Below are 25,388 nucleotides of genomic sequence, written 5' to 3'. Positions count from 1 at the left end.
GTGCTACTTATAATCGTATTTATAATGCTTAATGTTTCCCAATTTCATGGTTTATCATGCTATTTTTTCCGATTTCATGGTTAATCGCGCTAATTTTTCCAATCCAAATGGCACAGGCTGTAACAAATAAAAGCAAATAAAATCACTTAACAGATTAAATGGTTAGCAAGTAAATTCATCTAATGCTTTATGTACCGTTAAACTGCTTGTGACCCAGTCATGGTGTTTTAATGCTCAAAATGATTGAAAAGGTTAAAACTACTGACAACAGCCCAAAACTACTGAGAGATGCCCTACATACTACTGAGAAGCAATCGGTAGGGTAAACAGGTCTGATATAGTGAAAACATGTGAACACTCTAAAAATCACATTTTTGGCCCAATTTTCATGAAATTTGGTCAGAACATTTGTTTCCTTGATATGAGAGTTGAGTTCGAAAATGGTTCCGGTCAGTTGAATAACATGGCTGCAGGGGAGGGGGCAGTTTTCCTTATTTAGCTATATAGAAACATTGTAAACACTCTAGAAGTCACAATTTTTGCCCAATCATCATGAAAATTGGTCAAAGCATTGGTTTTATTGATATCTCGGATGAGTTCGAAAATGGTCGGGATCGATGAAAAAACATGGCCGCCAGTAGGCGGGGCATTTTTCTCAATATGTATATAGTGAAAACGTGAACACTCTAGAAGTCACATTTTTGGCCTAATTTTCATGAAACTTGGTAAGAACATTTGTTTCCTTGATATGAAAGTTGAGTTCGAAAATGGTTCCGGTCAGTTGAATAACATGGCTGCCGGGAGGGGGGGGGGGGGGGGCAGTTTTCTTATATTTATATAGTAAAAAAAGCTAGTGAACACTCTAAAAATCACATTTTTTGCCCAATCATCATGAAACTTGGTACAAAGATTGGTGTTATATATATCACATAATTAATGCCATAATTATTGCCCTTAGATTGTCCAAATTTTCATTATATTGTACAAAATCCTTGTAAACACTCTAGAGGTCACAATTTTGTTACAGATTTTATGAATCTTGGTCATAATATTTATTTTTGTAAGCAAAGTTTGATGTTTGGTAAGGGGGGGAGTCAACTCAAAATATAGGTTACCAGGTCAAATCTTACAAAAACAAAAACACTCCAAATGCCAGAGTTTTGGTTCAATAATGATGAAACTTGACCAGGATGTTTGTCTGGACAATATCTAGGTCAAGTTTGACGTTTGGTAAAGATTGAATGAACCGACTCCTCTCAGGTGAGCGAACTAGGGCCATCTTGGCCCTCTTGTATAAAGATGAAACTATGAATTTCCGTTCTAAGACCAGTTGTTTAACTTGTCAGACCAACTTATAAATACAACAATTACCTACCATTATTTTATGCTTTCCGATGGGTTTTAAAGAAGTGTGAGCAAATTAAAACTGAAATTTCGCTGTTTCAAACAGAGAAAAATAACAGTTAAAATTATCAATAATTTTCATGGTTTTACTGGAACTATTTTTAGATATCTTTGGTGTCCCGATTGTGACCCCAATTTTACCAAGGGCGACTAGTCTGCATTGAATGTTTATTAAAACATAAGGACTAGCTTCTTTTGAACACACATGTAATAACATTTCAGGGCGCCTAACAGGGAATGATATTTTCCAGAATGGCAAAAATACAAAAATAATCATTAATAAGCATAAATAAATAAAAAAAATCTTTGATTTGGTGGAATATCGATTTTAATACACTCGTGATCATAGAAAAAATATATTTTCAGGAGTGGCGCAGCATTTTCTATTATCCCTCATGAATTAAAATCTATATTCCATCAAATCCAATAAATATTCAGTATTTATACACAATAAGCACTGATAAACCAGTTTACCCAGTAAGTGTGTGGATATTAACTGAATGTTGGTATAACTGAAGTACTATTGAAAACACAAAAGATTTAAATTAACAATATTTTTTTTAATCAATGGACAACTTTCAATCCACAGGCTGTGAGAAAACTAGAGGCAATGCAGGAAACCATTTCTGACTATGAGAAGACCATCAACAAGTTCAGAGAGCTCGTCTCTACCCTGCAGGTAGAGTGTGTGCGGTGTATTAGTGTCTCTACCCTTCAGGTATAGTGTGTGCGGTGTATTAGTTATTACACCACGGAGAGTGTGCTGTTGATTTTGGATTTATAAAGAAGTTAAGAGAAATAATAGGGGTTAATGAAGGGTTGCCCTACTTTAATAGCTGCTAACAATACTGATAGTTATAATGAATTAGGCAACTTTTTGCCCTGATGCAGTAGTTTGTATCCCATACATAACAACAATGTTGTAATATTTTGATTAGGCTGTCAGGAGTGGACTTACATTATATTGTGTTATCAAAACTGGTTTCAGACCTTTCTTGCACTTAGACTTTTATACAATGTCAGTGCATAAAACAATGATAACATATATGTTAATTAATTGTGAGTTCTGCAAAAAATGCTGACTGTAACCAGACGTATTATTCACATGAAAACTTCATATATAAATATATATATATATATACATATATATATATATATATATATATATATATATATATATATATATATATATATATATATATATATATATATATATATTCCTGTGATGACAAATTAAATTACATTCAGCTTAGAAGTAGTTACTTAATCAGAAGTTTTCACTGAATAATTGCCATGGGAAACATATCCACTGTGGTTTTTTTACCCCTACTGGACCTTACTCAATTTTGCTGTATTGAGTTTAACCTCTGCCACGGTTTTTAAATAACTTAAGTATGTAATTAAAGTACTTAATTGACTCCACTTGCTATCTCAAAAAAGGAGACGATTCGAGAGCTGAAGAGCAAAGAAGGCGGCACAACAGAGGCCAAGGTGGAGACGCCGTCCATGGACATGATGGACTTCAAGACAAAGTTTGCCGAGACAAAGGCCTTCGCTAAGACCATCGACATGGAGCTGCGTAAACTGGATGTGCAGCAGGCTAACACACACGTTCAACTGCTGCAGTCCTTTATGTCAGAGTCCTTCCTGAAGCGCGGAGGTGAGCTGGTTGTCATGGAGATGAGAATCAAAATTTAGATTGAGTTTATGATGTACTTACTTTGAAATGTGCTAGATTAACCCTTTATCACTTAGATACATATTTTAACGCATTTGTAGTCCCATAGAAAGTTAAATTTAATTAAATACCTTTCTTACTAAATTTAAGTTTTAAAAGCTACATTTCCAACCCTTGGTTGTTGATGAGCAGCAAACAGCATAGAACCTGAACAGACTGCGAGTTACTTGCAGGCTGTTCTGGTTTTATGCTGTTTGCACATAGCCAATTTTACTTTGCTTCTTAGTGGAAAAGTGTTAAAGAAAGAAAATCAACTAATCCGAAGTAGCAAACAAAAGCTGACCCATTTAAAATTCTTTCAAAATCACAAGCAATATCATACTATTAAATTTTGTTTTTGAAACTACAAGTGGAAAATGAAATGGGCAAGGATTGTTTGTACATACAGATTAAGTTAAAAAAAGGGTTAATCCTAATAACATCATTTTATCAACAAAGCTGCCCAGAATATTCTTGACTGAAGTTTTCAATAATAAAAAAACCCAGCAAATTGAGCCTTGTGTTTTTAAAGATGTTTTTGTTGAGATTTTAATTATTCTGATGGGTATTTATTATCATTTCTGTCTCACTCAGGTATACAAATGTGTTGCCCTGTATATTTGTAGGAGATCATGATGCCATCCTGGTACTATTAATGATACCCAGGATCATTGCCAAGTCAGACCTGTTGGCCACACAAGTGAGAGATAAGGTTAGAGGATTGCGACACAGTTATGTGTTTTGAGTGGAAGTGTTATTATTTTTATTGCCACTATTAAATATTTGTACATGCTAGTATTATCATGATCATTTGTGTCTTGTTCTGAGAAAACAGGCTAATCAGGGACGACACTTTCCGCCTAAACTTGATTTTCGGTAAGGAGGGACTTCCTTGAAACTAAAAATACCAATACCACATTACCTGTGCGGACTGCACAAGCTAATCTGGAACGACACTTTACGCACATGAATTAAGCCCAGTTTTCTCAGAACAAGACACATTTTGTTGTTGTTTTTATGCCCCCGGATCGATAGATCGGGGGTATATTGTTTTTGGCCTGTCTGTCTTTCTGTCTTTCTTTCTTTCTTTCTGTCTGTCATTCTGTCCCAAAACTTTAACCTTGCAGTAAAGTTTTACAATAACTTTTGAAATATTGAACATAGCAACTTGATATTTGGCATGCATGTGTATCTCATGGAGCTGCACATTTTGAGTGGTGAAAGGTCAAGGTCATCCTTCAAGGTCAAAGGTCATCTCTTGTTTACCCTGGAACAGATTTCTTGACAGTTCATAAACCCATTTTGCAAAGATTTGCTTAAGCCTTCAATTTTTGTAGATTACATTTGCATTTTTAATGTGAAAACACTAATTAGATTAGCAATGTACAATGCAGAAATTATAAGTATGTTAATAAACGATTAATTGTGTTGTATCAAAATTTTGTGTGATAATTTTGATTGCTTCAATCATAGTGTTAGACATTTTATTCTTACTAAAAGTTGAGATATGGGGCTTGATTTCGTGTCACCATTTCTGGTAAAGTTCCTTTTCTGTATTGCAGAATCAATCTTGGTTAAATATCCTAAGTCCATAAACTGGATGCATGATTTGAGAACCTAATTTTGTGTAACAATTCTTTTTAGCATCACTATATGTTTTGCATCAGAATGGGCAATAATCAGTAAAAGTTCTAAATGACCACTCTATTCCTGGTTTCAGTATGAGCTGTTGAACTCGTTTGACAAGTCTACGGTGCTGAAGTCCCATCAGGCAGAGCAGAGCAGCTTTGCCAACCACATGATACTGATATTGAGTCTGCTACAAAGTGTCATGAGACAGTATGACAGGTCCGTACACTCGGGTAGATTTTCTAAAAAAAATTAAATGTGGTTTAAATATTAAAATGTAGAAACCTCAGAGAAACACCATATGCTACTGATTCTGCTACAGAGTATCATGAGACAGTATCACAGGTAAGCACACTCTCATGCCTTGGTTGTATTTTTTTGTGTGAGAACTGTATGTTATTATTGCATTTGTGGTATTCGAAAGTGCGTTTTGTCAACCTGAGAAAGTATTTTTTGGAATGTGCCTAATTTTCTAGCCTGTAATGTTGACAATGACATTTTTTTGATCTCTTGCTAGGTAAGTACATTTTCATTGTTGAGAACTTTCTTTCTAGATACTTCAAATTGTTTGAGCCATTGTAATGGATCTTTATACATAGGTACTTACAAACTAGCAAGAGGTATTGTATATTGCATAAAGGGTGAGCAGGGTCAAGGTCAGTGTGGATGTTGCTATAAATAGGAAAACTGTAGAAACATCATATGTGTCTTGTTCTGAGAAAATTGCGCACAATGCATGTGCGTAAAGTGTCGTCCCAGATTAGCCTGTGCAGTCCACACAGGCTAATCAAGGACGACACTTTCTGCTTAAACAAGATTTTCTGTAAAAAGGAACTTCTTTTAAACAAAAAATACCATTAAAGCGGAAATTTTCGTCCCTGATTAGCCTGTGCAGACTGCACAGGCTAATCTGGGACGACACTTTACGCACATGCATCATGCCCAGTTTTATCAGAAAAAGTCACATATCAAGATTTCTTCAGATGACTAATGTGACTAATGTGGATGAATGAGGTCATGGTCACAAAAATGATTACAAAAAGAAAAAAAGGTTTCCAGTCACTGTCAATAACGTGTGGAATAAGAGTGATATTTACTTGCAAATTATGAGACTTAGCTTAGGAATCATCTACCTACCCAAAGTATTAATTAAGTTTAGTCAGTTTATCTCTGACTTGGCTTTAACAGCTCATTTTGGTTTTCAGTGCTCTGAAGACATGCAGTGTGGACTTGTTCCTGAAAGTGGGGACCCTGCTACCAGAAATGGCGGCCCATGAAAAGTCCCTGGACCACTATATAGACTTGCTGAGGAAAGATCAGGTGAGGGGATTACCATAACAACAACAGCAGTGGTGTCTAAACAATTGTGTTATGTATTATAACAAATAGAAATTTTGTTTGTGTCTAAGAGATGTTCAATATTTATGTCGCGTTCTGAGAAAACTTGGCATAATGCCAGTGCGTAAAGTGTCGTCCCAGATTAGCCTGTGCAGTCCGCACAGGCTAATCAGGGACGACACTTTCCGCCTTTATGACATTTTTCGTTTAAACGAAGTCTCTTCTAAGCAAAAATCCAATTAAGGGGGAATGTGTCGTCCCTGATTAGCCTATGCAGACTGCACAGGCTAATCTGACAAGACACTTAATGCACATTCATTATGCCCAGTTTTCCCAGAACGCGACTCATTTATATGTGTGTGTGTGTGTGTGTATTCTCGATCTTGCTTGATAGGTTGAGACTACACTTGTCTGAATAGTATGTATTTTCACATTTGGATGAAGAGGAACATAATCAGCTGCTAAAAATTAAATGAAGATAAAATGTTTTGTGATTTAGTTTGTGTACTCTGTAATGCATTGCAAATAATGTTCATGTTCCAGTTGGATGAAACTACATCTGTGGAGCTGTTGGAGAAATCCATTAACTTCTTCCAGGTATTGGGGCCAGTATTTTTGTATTATTATCCCCCGCCATAGGCGAAGGGATATTGTTTTGGCGTTGTCCGTCCATCCGTCCGTCTTTGTGTCCGGAGCCATAAGTGCTTTGGCGGATTTCATTAAAACTTGGTATGAGTATATATATGGATACGAGGATGATGCACGCCAAATGGCATTGTACACCATCTGTTAATAACGGAGTTATGGCCCTTTGTATCTTGAAAAAATGCTTTTTTGAGTGTCAAATATAACACTTTTGTGTCCAGAAGCATATTGGCGGGGGATATCAATTCAACGAATTTGCTTGTTTAAATGTATGCTTAACTGTGGTGAAAGCATAATGTATGGATTTTTTAGTTTAAATGAGCAGACTTCAGGTTGGTATTTTGTCTGTCAAAGATAGCAAGCATTAAATAATAACTTAAGGCAATGTTTTGTAAAAAAATCTATAGGTTCTGGCCAACTAGTTTGTTTAAGAAATGCCAGTGTTTACTTCTTAATCCAAATACTTTGCACTTGTTTTCAGAATAATTTTGCTCTAGTGGTATGTGTTCCCAGCTTAGCTTGTTTAATAATCATGTTTGGGTGCATCATTCAAGACTTCATCCTCTCAATTTATACGTGATTGTTGGCTGTTCATGCAGAATATACTGGTTAATGGTTATTCCATGTGTGTATATAGGGTTTGCAATTGTCATTTTACTTGCACAGAATAGAATTGTCCCAGTTGAAAGAAAGACATGTATTGACTTGGTTTCATATCATGAAATGGGGTTTTGAGTCTGGTTTGTTGCAATAGACTTACTCCTGAATAGGCTCGATTTTGGAAAAAAAGACTAATTGGTAGGTACAAACAAAGCTGACACAGTGAAAATGCTTAACCGTATCAACAGTTACTATTGAATAAAAGTCTGATTATGTGTTTAAAACACTGATGAGTTTTCTGGTATATATTTTCCACATGTGCTCTTCAACTCTTACAATTGTCTCCCTTGCATTCACCACAAGACTGGAGGAGTATTCCCCCTTACATAAGCAATTAGATAAAAGAGTATTTTCCCTTATACTATGAATATCAAATTAAACTGTACAAAGTTAACACTTTTTGTACATACTGATTAGAAAGATTTTTTCAATGTTGTTGAGATCTGATAACACCTGTAAAGAATAAGTCATCCATTAACCTGTTGACATAAAATGTGACTTTGTTGCTCAGTGGAATACCCTGTCATTATTTACACTGTCATAGTACTACAGGATTGTGAATTCATTGTCAATACTGCCCTCATTTGTGAAAATGTGTAATAGTATTATTTGAGTTTGTTTCTCACTTATTCATTGGCAATAATACATACCGGCATGATAATAATAGCATAATGTCCAAATTGGGAACTGTGTATGTCATATAAACTCTGCTATTTTAAAGCATGCTTGAACTAACACAATTAAGTTGTTTTGTTTTATTGTTAGTGTGTGCATTGTTTGTAAAATGCCTTTCTATTTATCTTTTATTTTGTCCTGATTATAAGTATTTCTTGTTAATCTTGTTAAATGTGGTGTTTAAAAAAATATTAAACATGCAAGTACAAACCAATATTCATTATTAATTAACAATTTAACTAAAAAATACACACCTGAGGTGCTAATTTTAACATTTTTCCTGATTTTACCTTGACCTAATTATTCTACTTATGTTTCCATAGCAACTGTACTCAGTGCACCTGTCGGGTGAAGAGGTCAACTGCACGACCTTCATGAACGACCAGACCAGACTGGTCCTCAGTGCGTGTGAATGCATCACGACAGACATAGGACGGCTCAAAGTCCTTATTTTGGTGAGGTGGCTGAGTATTTTATTTGCAATGTATAATTGTACTTGAGCTTATTAAAATAGCAATAATTTGCTTTTTTGGTGGGGAAGAGTTTTCAGCTTCATGAACAATTTACAGATGTACGATATGTGTAGCATCTTGAGAAAACCTGCCTAGTGAGCCAAAATATTGATTTTTATTTTTGTACATCAGATGACAGATGTTTTTATTGCGATTTTTCACTTGAATAAAACTAAGATAATTGCAAATATATTTAATTTTTCAATCTTTATAACAAATTTATGTAATATATTGGTGAAATAACATTGTGCATTTGAAGTCAAAATTTTAGCTATAAGTCACATTCTGCGGAAACTGGGCTTAATGCATGCGCATAAAGTGTCGTCCCAAATATGCATGTGCAGTACGCACAGGCTAATCCGGGACAACACTTTCCGCCTATACTGGATTTCGTTCAAAAAGACTTTCTTTAAGTGAAAAATTCATAAAAGACTGCGCAGGCTAATATGGGATGACACTTTACACGCATGCAGTTAGCTAATATGGGATGACACTTTACACGCATGCAGTTAGCTAATATGGGATGACACTTTACACACATGCAGTTAGCTAATATGGGATGACACTTTACACACATGCAGTGTGCAGGCTAATATGGGATGACACTTTACACGCATGCAGTTAGCTAATATGGGATGACACTTTACACACATGCAGTTAGCTAATATGGGATGACACTTTACACACATGCAGTGTGCAGGCTAATATGGGATGACACTTTACACGCATGCAGTTAGCTAATATGGGATGACACTTTACACACATGCAGTTAGCTAATATGGGATGACACTTTACACACATGCAGTTAGCTAATATGGGATGACACTTTACACACATGCAGTGCGCAGGCTAATATGGGATGACACTTTACACACATGCAGTTAGCCTAGTTTTACCAGAATACGGCTCATATTATAACATATAAAATGTGTTTCATCAACATGGGCAATCAACTGCAAAAACATATCTCTATATTGTATTCTGAAGCGCTAGTAGCATGTTTTATATGTTTACATATGCTGCATTACTATTTTATTACTGAAACACTTTGAAGCAATTGTTTGAAAATTGTCAAAAAAAGTATCCAGTTTCAAATTCTTAATGCTATGCAACAGAGACTTGGTAAGGTAGCACTTTCTTGTAGCCGACAGTCAGTCTGTTGTAAGAATGTTCGGTCGCCTGTTATACCTGAAAATTGCAACTTTCTCTTCCGTCATTTTTGCTTCCCATTATGTTTTAACATATTTGATAATGTTTGTTGAAAGCATATACAAATTTCGCTAATGTCTTCCGGCCTTGATTTGCTTAAGTGCCAGGCTTGATATACATTCACCAGTCTTCCCTTTGATATACAAAAGCAGTGTTGATGCAAGCCTATAGCTGGAAGACATCTGTCATTTCAGACATAGTGTTGCTATATTTAACAATGATAATCCGAATTATAACAAAAAAATAAAGATGATGAAAAAGAGATATTAAAACTAAATGATTTAGAAATAATATACTTATAAAAAAGATACCTGTGATACTTTTAGATAATTTACATTTCAACCATTAATTTGTATGTAAAAACAACAACAACAGAAAACCTTGAATTTACTTCAAGTATTCAATAGTCTGGTTATAGCCTGCCACATAAAGTAATCAATTAATATAATCTGAAAAACAATACAGAAGAGAATCACCTCATTAAGTAAATGATTATTGTCTTGTTTTATTTTTTATTAAAAACACATGTTGATTTATAGATGTGTAATAAACAATAATTTTAAATTGTGATTCATGTTCACTTAACAATGTCACAGTAATGAGTTTGTTAACTTCATTGATTAGCTATGCTCAAAATTCTAATTAAAATATTATTCATATTTTTTCTGTTTTGAACTTATGATTTGCGATGAACGCACTGATCTATTTTTATTCATTTTTGTTTAAATGTTTACATATATGTTTAATATATGTCATGATGTATAATTTAATATGTTAGCCTTGATTACTATATAGTTGACTAATATTTCTGCTGCATATACACACTGCAATAATGTTTATTATTTATTTTTAAGCCTGGACATGAGAATACAGAAATCTCCATTCTGCTGCGAGACCTGGAAAACTACAACAATGATGCCCGGATGTGTGCTAGAAAGGTAAGAGGATCAATTGACAAGTGAAATAATCTTCTTTGACTGTACAAATCAGATAATGACTGTGTGTTTCTATGATGCATGTATGTATGATCTAACCCAAGATTCTATTTCATACCTTATTTTAATAATCAAGTTTCGGCATTTGTTTAGGAACTAAGGTTATGGGTAGCCTGCTCACACATGTCTAGAGTGAGTGTAAAATAAAATACGGCATGAAAAGTCTGCATGTGTCAGATCTTGTTTATCACATGCTTTTAGATGAAACTTTTCTGGCGGACAGGCTGGATCTATCAACCTGGTCATTTTTATTATGCCCCTGGTTGGGTGGTACATTTGTATACAGCAGTTGAACTGTCCGTCAGTCCATAAGTCCGAAAACTTTAACATTGCCCATAACTTTTGCAATGTTGAAGAAAGCAACTTGATATTTGCATGTGTATCTCATGGAGCTGCACATTTTGAGTGATGAATGGTCAAGGTCATCCTTCAAGGTCAAAGGTAAAATATATGGCTTCAAAGCGGCGCAGTAGGGGGTGTTGTGTTTCTGACAAACACATCTCGTGTTGTTCAATGACTTCAGTTCACATAAACCAATCTTATGAAAATTTAAATATACACTGCAACTCCAATATATCACGGTCCGTTATATCGCGTTGTCCAATATATCGCGAATCGGCTATGGCTCCCAAAAATCTGACGAGCATGATCCTTAAATAAAATGTTTTTATCTGAGAATTTTATGCATTAAAATCCGTTTCAAGCAAGTATTTTTCCCTTTTTTTCACCAACTTTAATCCAACAGTCATAATCCAGTTTTGACCAGATTGTTTGCTTATATTGTACATCACATTAACACCTGTGTACTGCGATAAACAAAAGACCCATTTGTCAAACATGACAGGTCATTTCGGGTGTTACAATTCTCTATTGAATTTGCTTTGAACTGCCGAAACGCACCAGTGCACACATGAAGGTGTACACAATTATAACAGTAAATGTCACAAGTCAATACTGACCTATCTCAACAATCTGTGTGCGTTAGATACAGTATACAATATAGATCAGTTAGTCACAATGCTCTACTATTAAACCCCATGCTGTGCATGCTTTTCATGAGAAATGAATGACGTCATTTTGTACATGGGTCTAATTTGTGCATGCTTTCTTGAACAATAAAACTCAGCAATGTTTTTCGGATTAAAAATTTAATTATACGCATTTGAAAATACTCACATGGAATAATGTTTTGTGTTATACCAATTAATGACATATGGATATAACACAAACTTGAATAAGGTTGGTAAATAGCGTGTTTTGAGATTGCATAATGATGCTAATGTATACATATACATGCATACATAAACTGACAATTTATATCGCGCGCCGGATATATCACGGTCGCGATCTTTGGACCCCTTCAACCGCGATATATTGGAGTTGCAGTGTAGCAAGGTTGCTTGTGATGGTATTCAAGGCTTTTCTTGACAAGATCAACGCCACTATTATTAAAAAATAGAAAACAAGATTCTGCTCAATTACATAAGTTTGGCTGGAGTAATTGTACAAACATTATGTGTGTATCAAGTTTACATGAAGACATAGTTTGAGATTGCATTCGGCGCCAGCTTGGTAAAGGTCAGGTCACTGTTACTAGAAAAAATTAATTGCTCATCGGTGGTTTCTGGTGATTAACTTTAATTTGTATTGACCAATTTTGTTTAAACATAAAGTATAGCAACTGTGAATTGAGACCGAATTTTTAACCATAGTTTCGGCATTTCTTTTTATGTCCCCCACCACTATAGTGGGGGACATTATTTTTGCCCTGTCTGTTGGTTGGTTGGTTGGTGTGTTTGTTTGCTTTAACATTTTGCCATAACTTTTGCAATATTGAAGATAGCAACTTCATATTTGGCATGCATGTGTATCTCATGGAGCTGCACATTTTCAGTGGTGAAAGGTCAAGGTCATCCTTCAAGGTCAAAGGTCAAATATATAGCTTCAAAGCGGCGCAGAAGGGGACATAGTGTTCCTGACAATTACATATCTTGTTTAGGATCATTTTGACTGAAAATAGAAAAAATACATGAACTGAATAACTTATGTTAGGATATAGGTATTGCCCCGAAAGTGTGTGTTTAGGTAGCTTATAAGCAGACCTAGCTTTAGATTTAATTTGGGGCCCGTAAGTTCAAGGGCATGGTCACTTCTACTAGAAATAGATAACATTTCTGCTGAAGAATTTGAGTTTGTATTGAATGTGTGTTTGTAGGAAAGTATAGAGCTGACATTTTGTGTGAAGGTAGCTTTCATGCTGACTAAGCATAAGACTCAATTTGAGATCAGGTAATACAAGATCTATGTTGTTGTTTATAACACTGGAGTAGACTGCTTCCGCCCAATAGTTTGAATTTCTATCATTCAATCTTGTATGTAAGCATTTGCAGCTTACATGAGACATAGATTGGGGTTTCATTTGTGGCCATTCGTTATGATAAAAATATTATTCGTAATGGTTGTGTAACATGGTAATAAGGTACAGCATGTGATACAAACCAATTTTGTAATCTACAAGTGTCTTCTTAAAGTACTTTAGTACTGGTACAGAAAGTCACAAATAAGGGATAGTCTTGTATAAATTTAGCCATGTTTTCTAATCTATGATGGTTATTGTCCCCTACCGGTGAAATCGGAGGGGACTTATGGTTTGCACTCCGTCTGTCTGTCTGTCAGTCTGTCTGTCTGTCAGTCAGTCCGTCACACTTTACTGTGTCCTGCGATAACTTTTAAAGTTCTTAATATTTTTGATGAAACTTGAAACATGGATAGATGACAATATGGAGATTATGCACGTCATTTCATTTTGTTCCTACATCGAAAATTCTGGTTGCTATGGCAACAAATATATATAATTTTTTTTTTTTTTTTATATTTTACTGACAATGGTGGAGTTTCACCGGTAGGGGACCATATTGCTTGGCAATCTCTTGTTCAGTTTTTACTTATATTTAGTTTAATTATCCCCTGCCATAGGCAGAGGGATATTGTTTTGGCATTGTCCGTCCGTCCTTCCGTCTTTCCGTCCGTTTTTCCGTTCGTCCGTCCTTCCGTACGTCCGGAGCCATATCTTGGAAGTGCTGTGGCGGATTTCATTGAAACTTGGTATGAGTATATATATGGATAAGAGGATGATGCACGCCAAATGGCATTGAACACCATCAGTTAATAACATAGTTATGGCCCTTTGTATCTTGAAAAAATGCTTTTTGTGTGTGTCCGGAGCCATATCTTGGAAGTGCTGTGGCGGATTTCATTAAAACTTGGTATGAGTATGTATATGGATAAGAGGATGATGCACGCCAAATGGCATTGTACACCATCTGTTAATAACGGAGTTATGGCCCTTTGTATCTTGAAAAAATGCTTTTTTGAGTGTCAAATATAATACTTTTGTGTCCAGAAGCATATTTGCGGGGGATATCAATTCAACGAATTTGCTTGTTTGTTATAGATCTTTCAAATGTAAGTGCTAATTTAAAATAAGTTTTTGAAAAATGCATATGAAAAATAGTAATTATATGGAAAAAATAAAGCATATTAAAGATTTATTTTGTAATTGAATAGCATGTTTGAATCTGCATGTTAAAGTCTTGTTGTCACTTTATATTTGTAGTTTGTATTTCATTTACTAACAGTGATTGTTTTTTTTTTGTTTTTTTTTTTAAATTCTTTTAATATATCAAACTTATTGATCGTTAATTAGATTGAAACTCGAAATGCACAGGTAAATTTTGACATTGAAATTCTGCCAAGTTTATTTAGGCATTGGGTTATGAGTTGTACATTGTACTTGTATTAATTTTCTGAACCCAGATATACATTTCCAAGATGTTCTGTTGAAGTTTCTGTAGCATGGTTATATCCTAAGTGAACAGAATCTTCTGTTTGGATATGATTTGCTCTTAACCTGCTTTATTTTGACTTTGGTTGAAAAATTGTGGGATGAAGTACAATTTTGTCTCATTTTATGTTGTTTTAAAAGTGACACTTTTTTCATTTTTTTAGCTCATCTATTTTTTGAAAAAAAATTATGAGCTATTGTCATCACCTTGGCGTCGGCGTCTGCGTCGGCGTCGGCGTCCGGTTAAGTTTTGCGTTTAGGTCCACTTTTCTCAGAAAGTATCAATGCTATTGCATTCAAACTTGGTACACTTACTTACTATCATGAGAGGACTGGGCAGGCAAAGTTAGATAACTCTGGCGTGCATTTTGACTGAATTATGTGCCCTTTTTATACTTAGAAAATTGAAAATTTTGGTTAAGTTTTGCGTTTAGGTCCACTTTTTTCAGAAAGTATCAATGCTATTGCATTCAAACTTGGTACACTTACTTACTATCATGAGGGGACTGGGCAGGCAAAGTTAGATAACTCTGGCGTGCATTTTGACAGAATTATGTGCCCTTTTTATACTTAGAAAATTGAAAATTTTGGTTAAGTTTTGTGTTAAGGTCCATTTTATTCCTTAAGTATCAAAGCTATTGCTTTCATACTTGCAACACTTACTAACTACCGTAAGGGGACTGTGCAGGCAAAGTTATGTAACTCTGGCATTTGGACGGAATTATGGGCCCTTTATACTTAGAAAATTGAAAGTTTGGTTAAGTTTTGTTTTTTGGTCCACTTTACCCCTAAAGTATCATAGATATTGCTTTCATACTTGGAACACTCACAAACTATCATAAGGGTACAGTAAAAGGACAAGTTGCATAACTCTGGATGTCATTTTTACGGAATTATGGCCCTTTTTTGACTTAGTAACTTTGAATATATGGTTAAATTTTGTGTTTCTATCCACTTTACTTCTTAAGTATCAAGGCTATTGCTTTCAAACTTCAAATACTTTCATGCTATCATGAGGTTACTGTACCTGGCAAGTTGAATTTTACCTTGACCTTTGAATGACCTTGACTCTCAAGGTCAAATTATTAAATTTCTCTAAAATTGCCATAACTTCTTTATTTATGATTAGATTTGATTGATACTTTGACAAAACTACTCTTACCTGACATACCACAATAGACTCCACCCAAACCATCGCCCGTGCCCCCCCCCCCCCCCACCCCCCCAACCCCCCCCCCCCCCTTTTTTTTTTTTTTTTTTTTTTTTTTTTTTTTTTTTTAAGATCATCTCACAAATGACCACCACACCCTCACACTATACCCCCCCCCCACCCCCTCCCCAATTTTTTTTTTAAACGGTTAAAAAACAAAACTATTTATTTTGATTATTTTATGTTTGAAATACCGTCCAACCATCGCACCCAAGAATCCCCCCCCACCCCCCCTCCCCCCACCCTAATTCCCCCCCCCTTATTTTTTTTTTTTTTTTTTTTTTTTTAAGATCATCTCACAAATTACCACCACACCCTCACACTATACCCCCCCCACCTCACCCCCCCCCAATTTTTTTTTATGAAACGGTTAAAAAACACAAATATTTATTTTTATTATTTTATGTTTGAAATACCGTCCAACCATCGCACCCAAGAATCCCCCCCCCCACCCCCCCCACTCCCCCACCCCCCCCCACCCCCCCGATTTTTTTTTTCCTTTTTTTCGCATTTTTGGAAGAAAATGTAATAAATGTCCACACCCCCACACAATGCACCGCTCTTCACTCCACCCCTCCCTCCTTTGTGATTGAAAATGAGAGTCCCTTCACCTTTAAAAAAGAAAATAGATGAGCGGTCTGCACCCGCAAGGCGGTGCTCTTGTTTCTATTTGCTGTTATTATTTTTTGTTTATTTAAAAAGAGTCTAATTGCAACAACAATTGACGTGTGTATGATATATTTTATAAATTACCTAACGTAAATCTTCCTTTAAACATAAAATACATAATATATGAAATATATTGGGTTTGTATTGGTTCTCAAAATATAATTTATCTGATATAATGTCGTTTTTGTTGTTGTTTACATATACTATTATCCACATCTGTAACAAATCATTTTCGTGTTTTTCATGTTTTGTTAGTCAGCATTATCACCCAATATTGCATGCTTTTTCAGATATTTTCGATATTGTCTGCGGTATGTATCCTGTGTGTTTGCATTTCTTAACCAGCAACGCAGTGTGTTTAACACATTTGGGATACCATGAATTACAGTCTTTTGGAGGTCTATTAATTCTTTCTACTAATTCAGTGCTGGAACCGAATTTTGAAGGCCTTTGCAAACAGTTTGGATCCCGATGAGATGCCACAGAACGTGGCGTCTCATCAGGATCCAAACTGTTTGCTATTCTTACAGTAGTCTTTGGGAAAAGAAATCGAAGAAAATGCTAATTTTAGAAATTCAGCAGACGACATTTTAGCAGACGACAAATTTCCCAGCATGCAAAGGGTTAGAATCATACAGAGAAAAGGCAAATGTGATTGCTGTGTTTTCTGCATCAGGATAACCATTTTCATTTGTCTTTTTTAACCAGGTTTTCCGAAGGAAAAAACTGGTTATTAGATTGGCGAATGCGGGCGGGCTGGCTGGCTGGCGGGCTGGCTGGCTGGCTGGCGGGCTGGCGGAATAAGCTTGTCCGGGCCATAACTATGTCGTTCATTGTCAGATTTTAAAATCATTTGGCACATTTGTTCACCATCATTGGACGGTGTGTCGCGCGAAATAATTACGTCGATATCTCCAAGGTCAAGGTCACACTTTGAGTTCAAAGGTCAAAAATGGCCATAAATGAGCTTGTCCGAGCCATAACTATGTCGTTCATCGTCAGATTTTAAAATCATTTGGCACATTTGTTCACCATCATTGGACGGTGTGTCGCGCGAAATAATTACGTCGATATCTCCAAGGTCAAGGTCACACTTTGAGTTCAAAGGTCAAAAATGGCCATAAATGAGCTTGTCCTGGCCATAACTATGTCATTCATTGTGAGATTTTAAAATCATTTGGCACATTTGTTCACCATCATGGGACGGTGTGTCCCACGAAAGAATCACGTCAATATCTCCAATGTCAAGGTCGCCACGACTAAAAATAGATTTAAAAAAAAAAAAAATTACAAAGGGGGTTAATTTTTTTTGGTCATTTCAAAAGTTCAGTTTGAGTTTTCTCCCTTTATCAGATTTTTTTTTCACAATGAAAACCTGGTTTTGTGACAATTTTGTCCCTTGTTTGTTGTTAAAATTTTAAAACTACCAACGGTATCCAGTTGAAACTTTTAACACTTGCTCTGAATATTTAAATATTTCTAAATTATTTTTTATTCATGCTATCCCAAACATAACAAATGTTTAAAATTGTCTGATATCCACAAACTTTTAAGAGAGAAATTCCTTTATAAAAACTGCAACATAGAAAATGGTGCATTATACAAATTGATGACTGCAATTGTAAAAATATTTAGATGAGTGGCAATAAAACTTTTCATTAAGTTCTTGCAGTTATATTGTACTCAATTCCAGCATGAATCACACGTACGAGTTTCTTGGGGTCACTATTGCTATGTTAAGTATTTGCAAGCATGCATTATTAAAAAAGTTCACATCTTCTGTTTTTGATCACAGATCAGAGGTTTCATACTGTCAAACTAACATAGCTTTACCATGAAATGTTTTGATTGATACAAGTGGAAAATATTTGCACACTTTTTGTTAACATTTATGTAGTTTTCATAGGCTAGATAAAACTTTTTGATAGGCTTTTAGTAAACACCAGTCCTGACATAGTATAGTTACAGTACTTTAAAACCCTTTCCTGCTCATAAGAAAATTGAAAATGGCTATATGCAACCAGCATATAACCAGAACTGCCTACAAGTAACTCCTGGGCTGTCCAGGTTTTATGCTGTTTGGTGCTTATATGTATTGTAGGGTTGGTAATGAAGCCTTTGAAACTTGAATCTAGCACAAAATGTCCTTAATTGAATTTTCATTTTCTGAGGGACCACAAAAGCATTTAAATGCGTATATGAATGCTAAAGGGTTGATTAACAATGTCATAATGTCTTTAGGGGTTTCTTAGTTATGAAAAAGGATAAAAGTTAGTCACTGTGCTTGAAGTGAAGTTTCAGTGATCAATTGTGTCTTGTTCTGATAAAACTGGGCATAATGCATGTGCGTAAAGTGTCCTCCCCGATTACCCTATACAGTCCTCACAGGCTAATCATGGATGACACTTTCCGCCTAAACTTGATTTTCGGTAAGGAGGGACTTCCTTGAAACTAAAAATACCATTAAAGCGGAAAGTGTCGTCCCTGATTAGCCTGTGCGGACTGCACAGGCTAATCTGGGACGACACTTAACGCACATGAATTAAGCCCAGTTTTCTCAGAACAAGACACAATTATTGTATCTACTTTACATTTTCTGCCAGATACAATAGTTTAAGGGTCAGTATGGAATCAGTGCATTATTTTTCAGCACAAATTTTGCCTATATGTTTTACTATAACATTTAGCAAAATTTCAAGCTAGTTTGACCTCAGATTGTGTGGGATTTATTGCACATATTAGTTGAAGAAGCTATGAATATTAATAATGGAAAAAATAAAGATCAATTAAACCAATAACATTAATACTAATCTGTTAGATGAAAACTTGATAAAAGTTTTAGTAGACCAAGTGTAAATTGGATGCACCTTGCTGCCACAGCCTCATTAGAATTGTTTGGCATCTATTCTTGAAACTGCAAGTCAGTTTTTTAATCAAATGACTCATTTACAGCCATGAATTTATTAACTGATACTTTTTTTATTTGATTACCTGAGCACAAAGTTCTTATGCTGATTTTTTGTGATCACCTGCTTTTGTCCATCTTAATGTGTCCTGTGTGGTCAACATTTACCTTTTTTGACATTCTAGATGCCTCATTTATTGCTCAATATTTATGAATTATTGTAAGAGTGTTTGTCCCAATCATATAAACAAATCATATCATATATGAAAAGTGGGTTATCTAGGGTTAAGAACATGGTCCCTAGATTGAAATTTAAAAATCTTGCAAACACTATGAGAGGTCTTATTTAAGGCCAACATCTTTATTAAACTTTGTAAAAACATTTGTCCTAATGCAATCGTGGAAGAGTTTGTAAGCATGTCTTGTAAGGTAAAAAAAAGGGTCTCTAGGTAAAAATTAAAGAAAAAGCTTGTGAGCACTTGAGGGGCCATATTTATTGTCCAATCATTATGAAACTTGTTTAGAACATTTCTCTTAATGATGATTGGGTGGAGTTTGAAACTGGGTTAGATTGGGCCAAAAACTGGGTCACTAGGTCAATGGAAACCAGAAGCTGGTGAACACATTGGAGGCCACATATAATTCCCAATCTTCATGAAACTTTGTAAGAACATTTGCCTTAGTGAGTTCAAACCTAGGCCACATTGTATCAAAAACCAGGCCACTTGGTTTACTAAAAAGCTTGTGAACACTTTAAGAGGCCACATGTTTTTTCCCAATCATCATGAAATCTGCTCAGAATTTGAGTTCAAATGATATCTTGGCGGAGTTCTGAAATAGTTCTCGAAACATCACAATAACTAATCAAAACAGCTCAGTTCTTTAATTCTCAGGTGAGAGACCTAGGGTAATCTGCTCTTTGCTTTTTTTTCAATAGTGTTTGTTAGCAACATGACCATGAAAACTATTTCATCCCCCAATTAATAGTTTACTCGTATATATATGTTGTGCTTTTGTAATTCTTGTGCGGCTATTCTGCTTCACACAATTAAGTCTAAAGGCTTTCAAGAGATGGATGTTTAATTGCCATAACTCGAATTGCAGAACTAGAACTTCAGCCATGTTTGATTTGCTTGATCATGTTGAGTTCAATTATCATTTAGTTAAATAATTCAATTTTATTACTTTTCTTTTGAAGGCGTGTTCTTGTTTCAGTAATAAATTGTATGTGGCAACATTAAATATATGGAAACAATAATATATATTTATTGTTTTAGTAAGATTTTGGTTAATGTGAATGTGTGTACTGTAATATTTATACGAAAGTGACAAGTTATTTAGTAAAACCATAACAATTATCAATTTTCCTGACACTTGCACACAAATAGTTGAAATTCAAATTTGTGTAACAAATTAGCTGTAAATTGATTTATGAATCAAAATCCAATAGACATAAGATTTAATCGATCATTTATCTGTCAATTATCAATTAACTGATAGATTACTTAAAAGGAGTGTTGCAGTTTTGGTCATTACTAGTAACAACATAAAATATAATCACATGAAAAGTACAGAAATAATGTTGTTTCTCAGAGGGGATAATCATGACTTTCAAGATGGCGATGTCCGTGCCAAAATAGCTTTTCTGGCCTTTTTATACCCTTTATTGATTTTATTAAGTTTTTACATGCCATCATATCAGTCACAAGTGATAAGTGTTTATTTCGTATTGATATTTCCTTTAAATCTCTTCATTACAAGCTACATATTTTCTTAGCGGGAGCTGTAATTTTGTGATACTGCTAAGAAATTTTGTTGCAAGTAAAGTCAAGATATAGAGTAAATATTAAATACTAAATTAAAGTAAAACACTTGCTGATATTACTGGGAAGTGAGTGGCATTTAAACAATTAAAAAAAAGTAATAAAGGGTATAAAACATTAAAATATACCTGTTTCAACACAGACGTCACCATCTTGATCGTCACATGATTACCCCCTCTGTTTCTATTATTTTTATTTTTTTTGGCACGAAACATTTCAGATGGTTTGAATACTGTTTAGTTATGAAGTTTTTAATGTATATCATCTATATTGCAGGTGAAGCGCCGTCTACCGCAAGGTGACTTTGCAAACACTGCGACTCCCCTGAACTTCAGCAAGGAGGTATGCTTGTAATTACATGAATAGGCCCTGGCTCTGGAAACACTGGGCTAATTGCATTTCCCCTTTTATGGTATTTTTTATTATGCCCTTGGTAGGGTGGCATGTAGCAGTTGAACTGTCTGTCCGTCAGTAAGTCTGTCCGAAAACTTTAACATAACTTTGCCCATAACCAGCGTTTTTCCTCACCTCTTTGGGACTTGTGCCGATACCGGTCAAATTGGGAAAATTAGCATCGTTTTCATCAAAGTTGGGAAATTTATTAATTATGCTCAAATCTAAATAAAGCATATTCTAAACTAAAAAAACTGTGCGATTTCTGGTTTATTTTATATTTATCATTGAAGAATAATATATGGGCAGAATAAAATACTTGCATTTGCCACCCAGTCAAATGTGACACTCCTGTGAATTCATACTTAGAATTTAGAAATCAAAAGTAAACGCTGCTATGTAGCAATGATTAACATCTTTAATATCAGAATTGTATCTATTATCATGTTTAATAGACATTTAAAAACATCTGAACAATCAAGGATTGTGCATGTTATGTGACATCAATTGCATACATGTAATATATTGAATAATCAAGACGTGTTATAACAGCAAAATTATTCATCCAAGTGATGTCTGCAACAAATTAAATTAAAATTACATTTTAACTTTTAAATTTTAACTATATACCAAACTATGCTAGATAATAATCTCTATTTGGAACAACATCTATTCCACTTCACATACATGTGTCTTGCAAAAGTTCAGTAGCACAGACCTTACAAAAGGAATTACCAGGTTTAAGAATAATTCAACTTTTAACTGCAGAGAACACAGGAATTCTCTTGTTCAAACATGGTCTGCTTGCTCAATTTATCAGAAAGTATAATATTTGAAATATCACAATCTACAACTTGGTCAAAACATCAGTTTTTTATGCAAAACAGTTACAAGAGAATACAATAACATTACTATAACTGCTTACAATTCAATCTTTAAACCCAGTTGAACAATTTGGCCAGTGGTAATTAAAGCCTTGTCTTTCTTTGCAAATTAAACTCACAATGCAATCAAAGACCTTCTGAAATATGCGACGCCATCGTTGCTGGTAATTCGCGAAAATGTGTTGCGTTTTGATTAAGGTGCCTCTTATCGAGTACAGTAGTATTCAGACAACGGGAACCAATCGATATATCATCATCAACACTTGCTGCGGTTACTTCCCCTGTTGGTTAACAAGCACTGACTTTAGTTTTACTCGATTTTCGCCGTAAAACAAAAGAGTAAACATCGCACATTTTTTTTCCTGTGAATGGGGATTTTTTTAATTTGAATTTGGAATTTTCATTTTGAAATTGAGAAAAATGGTTGCATTGGGAATGGTGCCAATTTACGGTACTAACTTTATATAGAGGAAAAACGCTGATAACTTTTGCAATATTGAAGATACCAACTTGGTATTTGGCATGCATGTGTATCTCATGCAGCTGCACATTTTGAGTGGTGAAAGGTCATCCTTCAAGGTCAAAGGTCAAATGTATGGTTTCAAAGCGGCGCAGTAGGGGGCATTGTGTTTCTGACAAACACATCTATTGTTCTTTAAGGAAATCTCTTTTAAACAGTGTCGTCCCAGATTAGCCTTTACAGACTGCACAGGCTAATCTGGGATCACACTTTACCCACATGCACAGGCTAATCTGGGATCACACTTTACCCACATGCACAGGCTAATCTGGGATCACACTTTACCCACATGCACAGGCTAATTTGGGATCACACTTTACCCACTGCACAGGCTAATCTGGGATCACACTTTACCCACATGCATCAAGCCCAGTTTTCTTAGAATGGTGTCTTAATAGAAAACACATTTTACACATGGGTTGCCTTTTAACTGGGATCAGTGACTGTCCAAAACAAGATTTGATAAGGGGTGGGCCTATATGTATAATGTAAACATGATACTGCAGTTTAGATGTATTATTGACAGGTTACATGAGTGAGGTATTTGTTTGTCAAATGTTGACCTCTAGATAAGATATTTATTATATACAAGATTGAAATAAGAAGAATCTGTCAATGAGAATACTCTGTCAAGTATTGTGTATTAAATATGCAATTTTACAAATATGGGTTTAAATTAAATTATAGCATATCAATTGGCATCTAGCTAGGTGAAAATTATGTTTTAGGGTTAACATATGAAAGTGTCTCGAATGAATGTCCCATATGCAGTGCTTCAGCTAGGATTTGAAAAGGGGAAGGGGTGCTTTTTTGTCAAAAGAGCACTTTCGACGCGCAGTATTTTGTCAAAAGGGCACTTTCGAGCGCGTGGGCATTTCTGGAATGCTTCCTGTTAATTTATATGTTATTAATAATTGTTTAAGGTAGTGCACCTCTAATGGGCACATATCCAAATATAATCTAATTAATTATTTTCTTAATCAGCATCATTTCACTGAACTACATGCAAATTTGTAGGTAGGCTTTCCATGCTTTTTAAAAAAATATACCGATTTTTTCAAAACCACCCCCACGCTCGGCTTTTGTCCAGTTTATTTTCACCCCTGGGTATATAAAAGTTCCATAATTCATTCAAATTTCCAAATATGGGCATGCAGTTGGTGTGTACAGATGCTGTAAAGGTGTTTGAAGTTTAAACAAGATGAAATAAGTATTCTTTTACAGACATTTATTTTTTACAAATTTTTATCTATGGAAGAGCACCATGAAATGTAAGTGATTTCAGCCAAGTAAAAATTGGGTCGGTTAAAAACAAAGTGTCATAAAATTCAAAATAGTATCATTTAAGTCATATTTTAAACTTAGTTTTTATAGAAACACTATATACAGCAAAAATACCAAGAACTAGACAGATTTACCGTTTACTTTTTGAAATAAAAATAAAAATGCAACATGCATGGTTCGTATTTTCAACAGTAAATCACCCAATTTCGCCATAACGTTGTTTTAATTTTAATAATTGAAAAATGTGCATAAAAATTGCAACATATTTAACAATAAATATAGCTTATATGCCATATTAAATCAAATTACGTTAGAAAATAAATAAAACGCGTCGCAAAAAAGTATACGTCGTCGGCAGGATTCGAACCTGCGCGGGAATATCCCAAAAGATTTCTAGTCTATCGCCTTAACCACTAGGCTACGGCACCTAATAGTAGGCTCTTCAACCTTCGAAGAAATCGCGGGAAATCATTAGAGGTGCACTACCTTAATATATTATTCCCATTATTTTTAAACCATTCAAATAATATGGCCACAATGACGAATGATTTACAATGTAATAAGAGATTTATTATTTATCATATGTAAAAAAATGGGGGGGGGCTAGTAAGGGCAGGGCGGAGGTTCGGAAGGGCTGGGCTGGGCGCCCTTCAATTTGAGCCTAGGTGGAGCACTGCATATGTATCTTGAATCCAAATGTCAATTTAGACATGCTGGTAATATAAATTTTATGCTTTCATGTCTAGTGAAAATTAAGTATAAGTATTAAAAATATGATTGAATTTCATATGCATCTTATATGCAAATATTTAGGACAGGTACAATTGGATGCATGTTTGTGGTTGCAGATTCAGGAGCTGATCACCACCACTGGAGGTCACATGCTGAAGGTTGCCAAGACCCTGCAGTTCCTTGCAGCAGGATCCGTACAGCAGGCTGCTCTCCTTACAGGTAGGGGGCGTGAGCTTACGCCATTTTGTCCTTTTGATCTGTGCTAACACAATCTGCATTTGTCAGTTTTTTACAGACAGCACATATTTTCAAAAACATTTTTAATGTGCTCAATTAATTG

General features: G+C 35.0%; 1 protein-coding gene across 12 annotated transcripts in view; it reads left to right on the top strand.

Moving 5' to 3' along the window:
* Positions 1-25,388, top strand: part of LOC127871107 (dynactin subunit 1-like) — an 83,390-nt gene that overhangs the window by 28,730 nt on the left and 29,272 nt on the right. For 10 of the 12 annotated variants that reach the window (XM_052413803.1, XM_052413794.1, XM_052413792.1 and 7 more), the window contains 12 exons: positions 1,994-2,083; positions 2,845-3,064; positions 3,748-3,833; positions 4,842-4,969; positions 5,956-6,070; positions 6,632-6,685; positions 8,392-8,523; positions 10,644-10,727; positions 14,491-14,511; positions 16,798-16,818; positions 21,512-21,577; positions 25,165-25,267. In XM_052413803.1, coding sequence (XP_052269763.1) covers positions 1,994-2,083; positions 2,845-3,064; positions 3,748-3,833; positions 4,842-4,969; positions 5,956-6,070; positions 6,632-6,685; positions 8,392-8,523; positions 10,644-10,727; positions 14,491-14,511; positions 16,798-16,818; positions 21,512-21,577; positions 25,165-25,267 — 1,120 coding nt within the window. The remainder of the gene's footprint in view (positions 1-1,993; positions 2,084-2,844; positions 3,065-3,747; positions 3,834-4,841; positions 4,970-5,955; positions 6,071-6,631; positions 6,686-8,391; positions 8,524-10,643; positions 10,728-14,490; positions 14,512-16,797; positions 16,819-21,511; positions 21,578-25,164; positions 25,268-25,388) is intronic. The other 2 variants (XM_052413793.1, XM_052413795.1) reach the window with 2 other exon arrangements.

This window comes from Dreissena polymorpha, chromosome 3 (genome assembly GCF_020536995.1).
Source record: "Dreissena polymorpha isolate Duluth1 chromosome 3, UMN_Dpol_1.0, whole genome shotgun sequence".
NCBI classification, from domain to species: domain Eukaryota; kingdom Metazoa; phylum Mollusca; class Bivalvia; order Myida; family Dreissenidae; genus Dreissena; species Dreissena polymorpha.
Note: the sequence above shows the minus strand (reverse complement) of the source record. Positions and strands in the feature narration are given on the sequence as shown.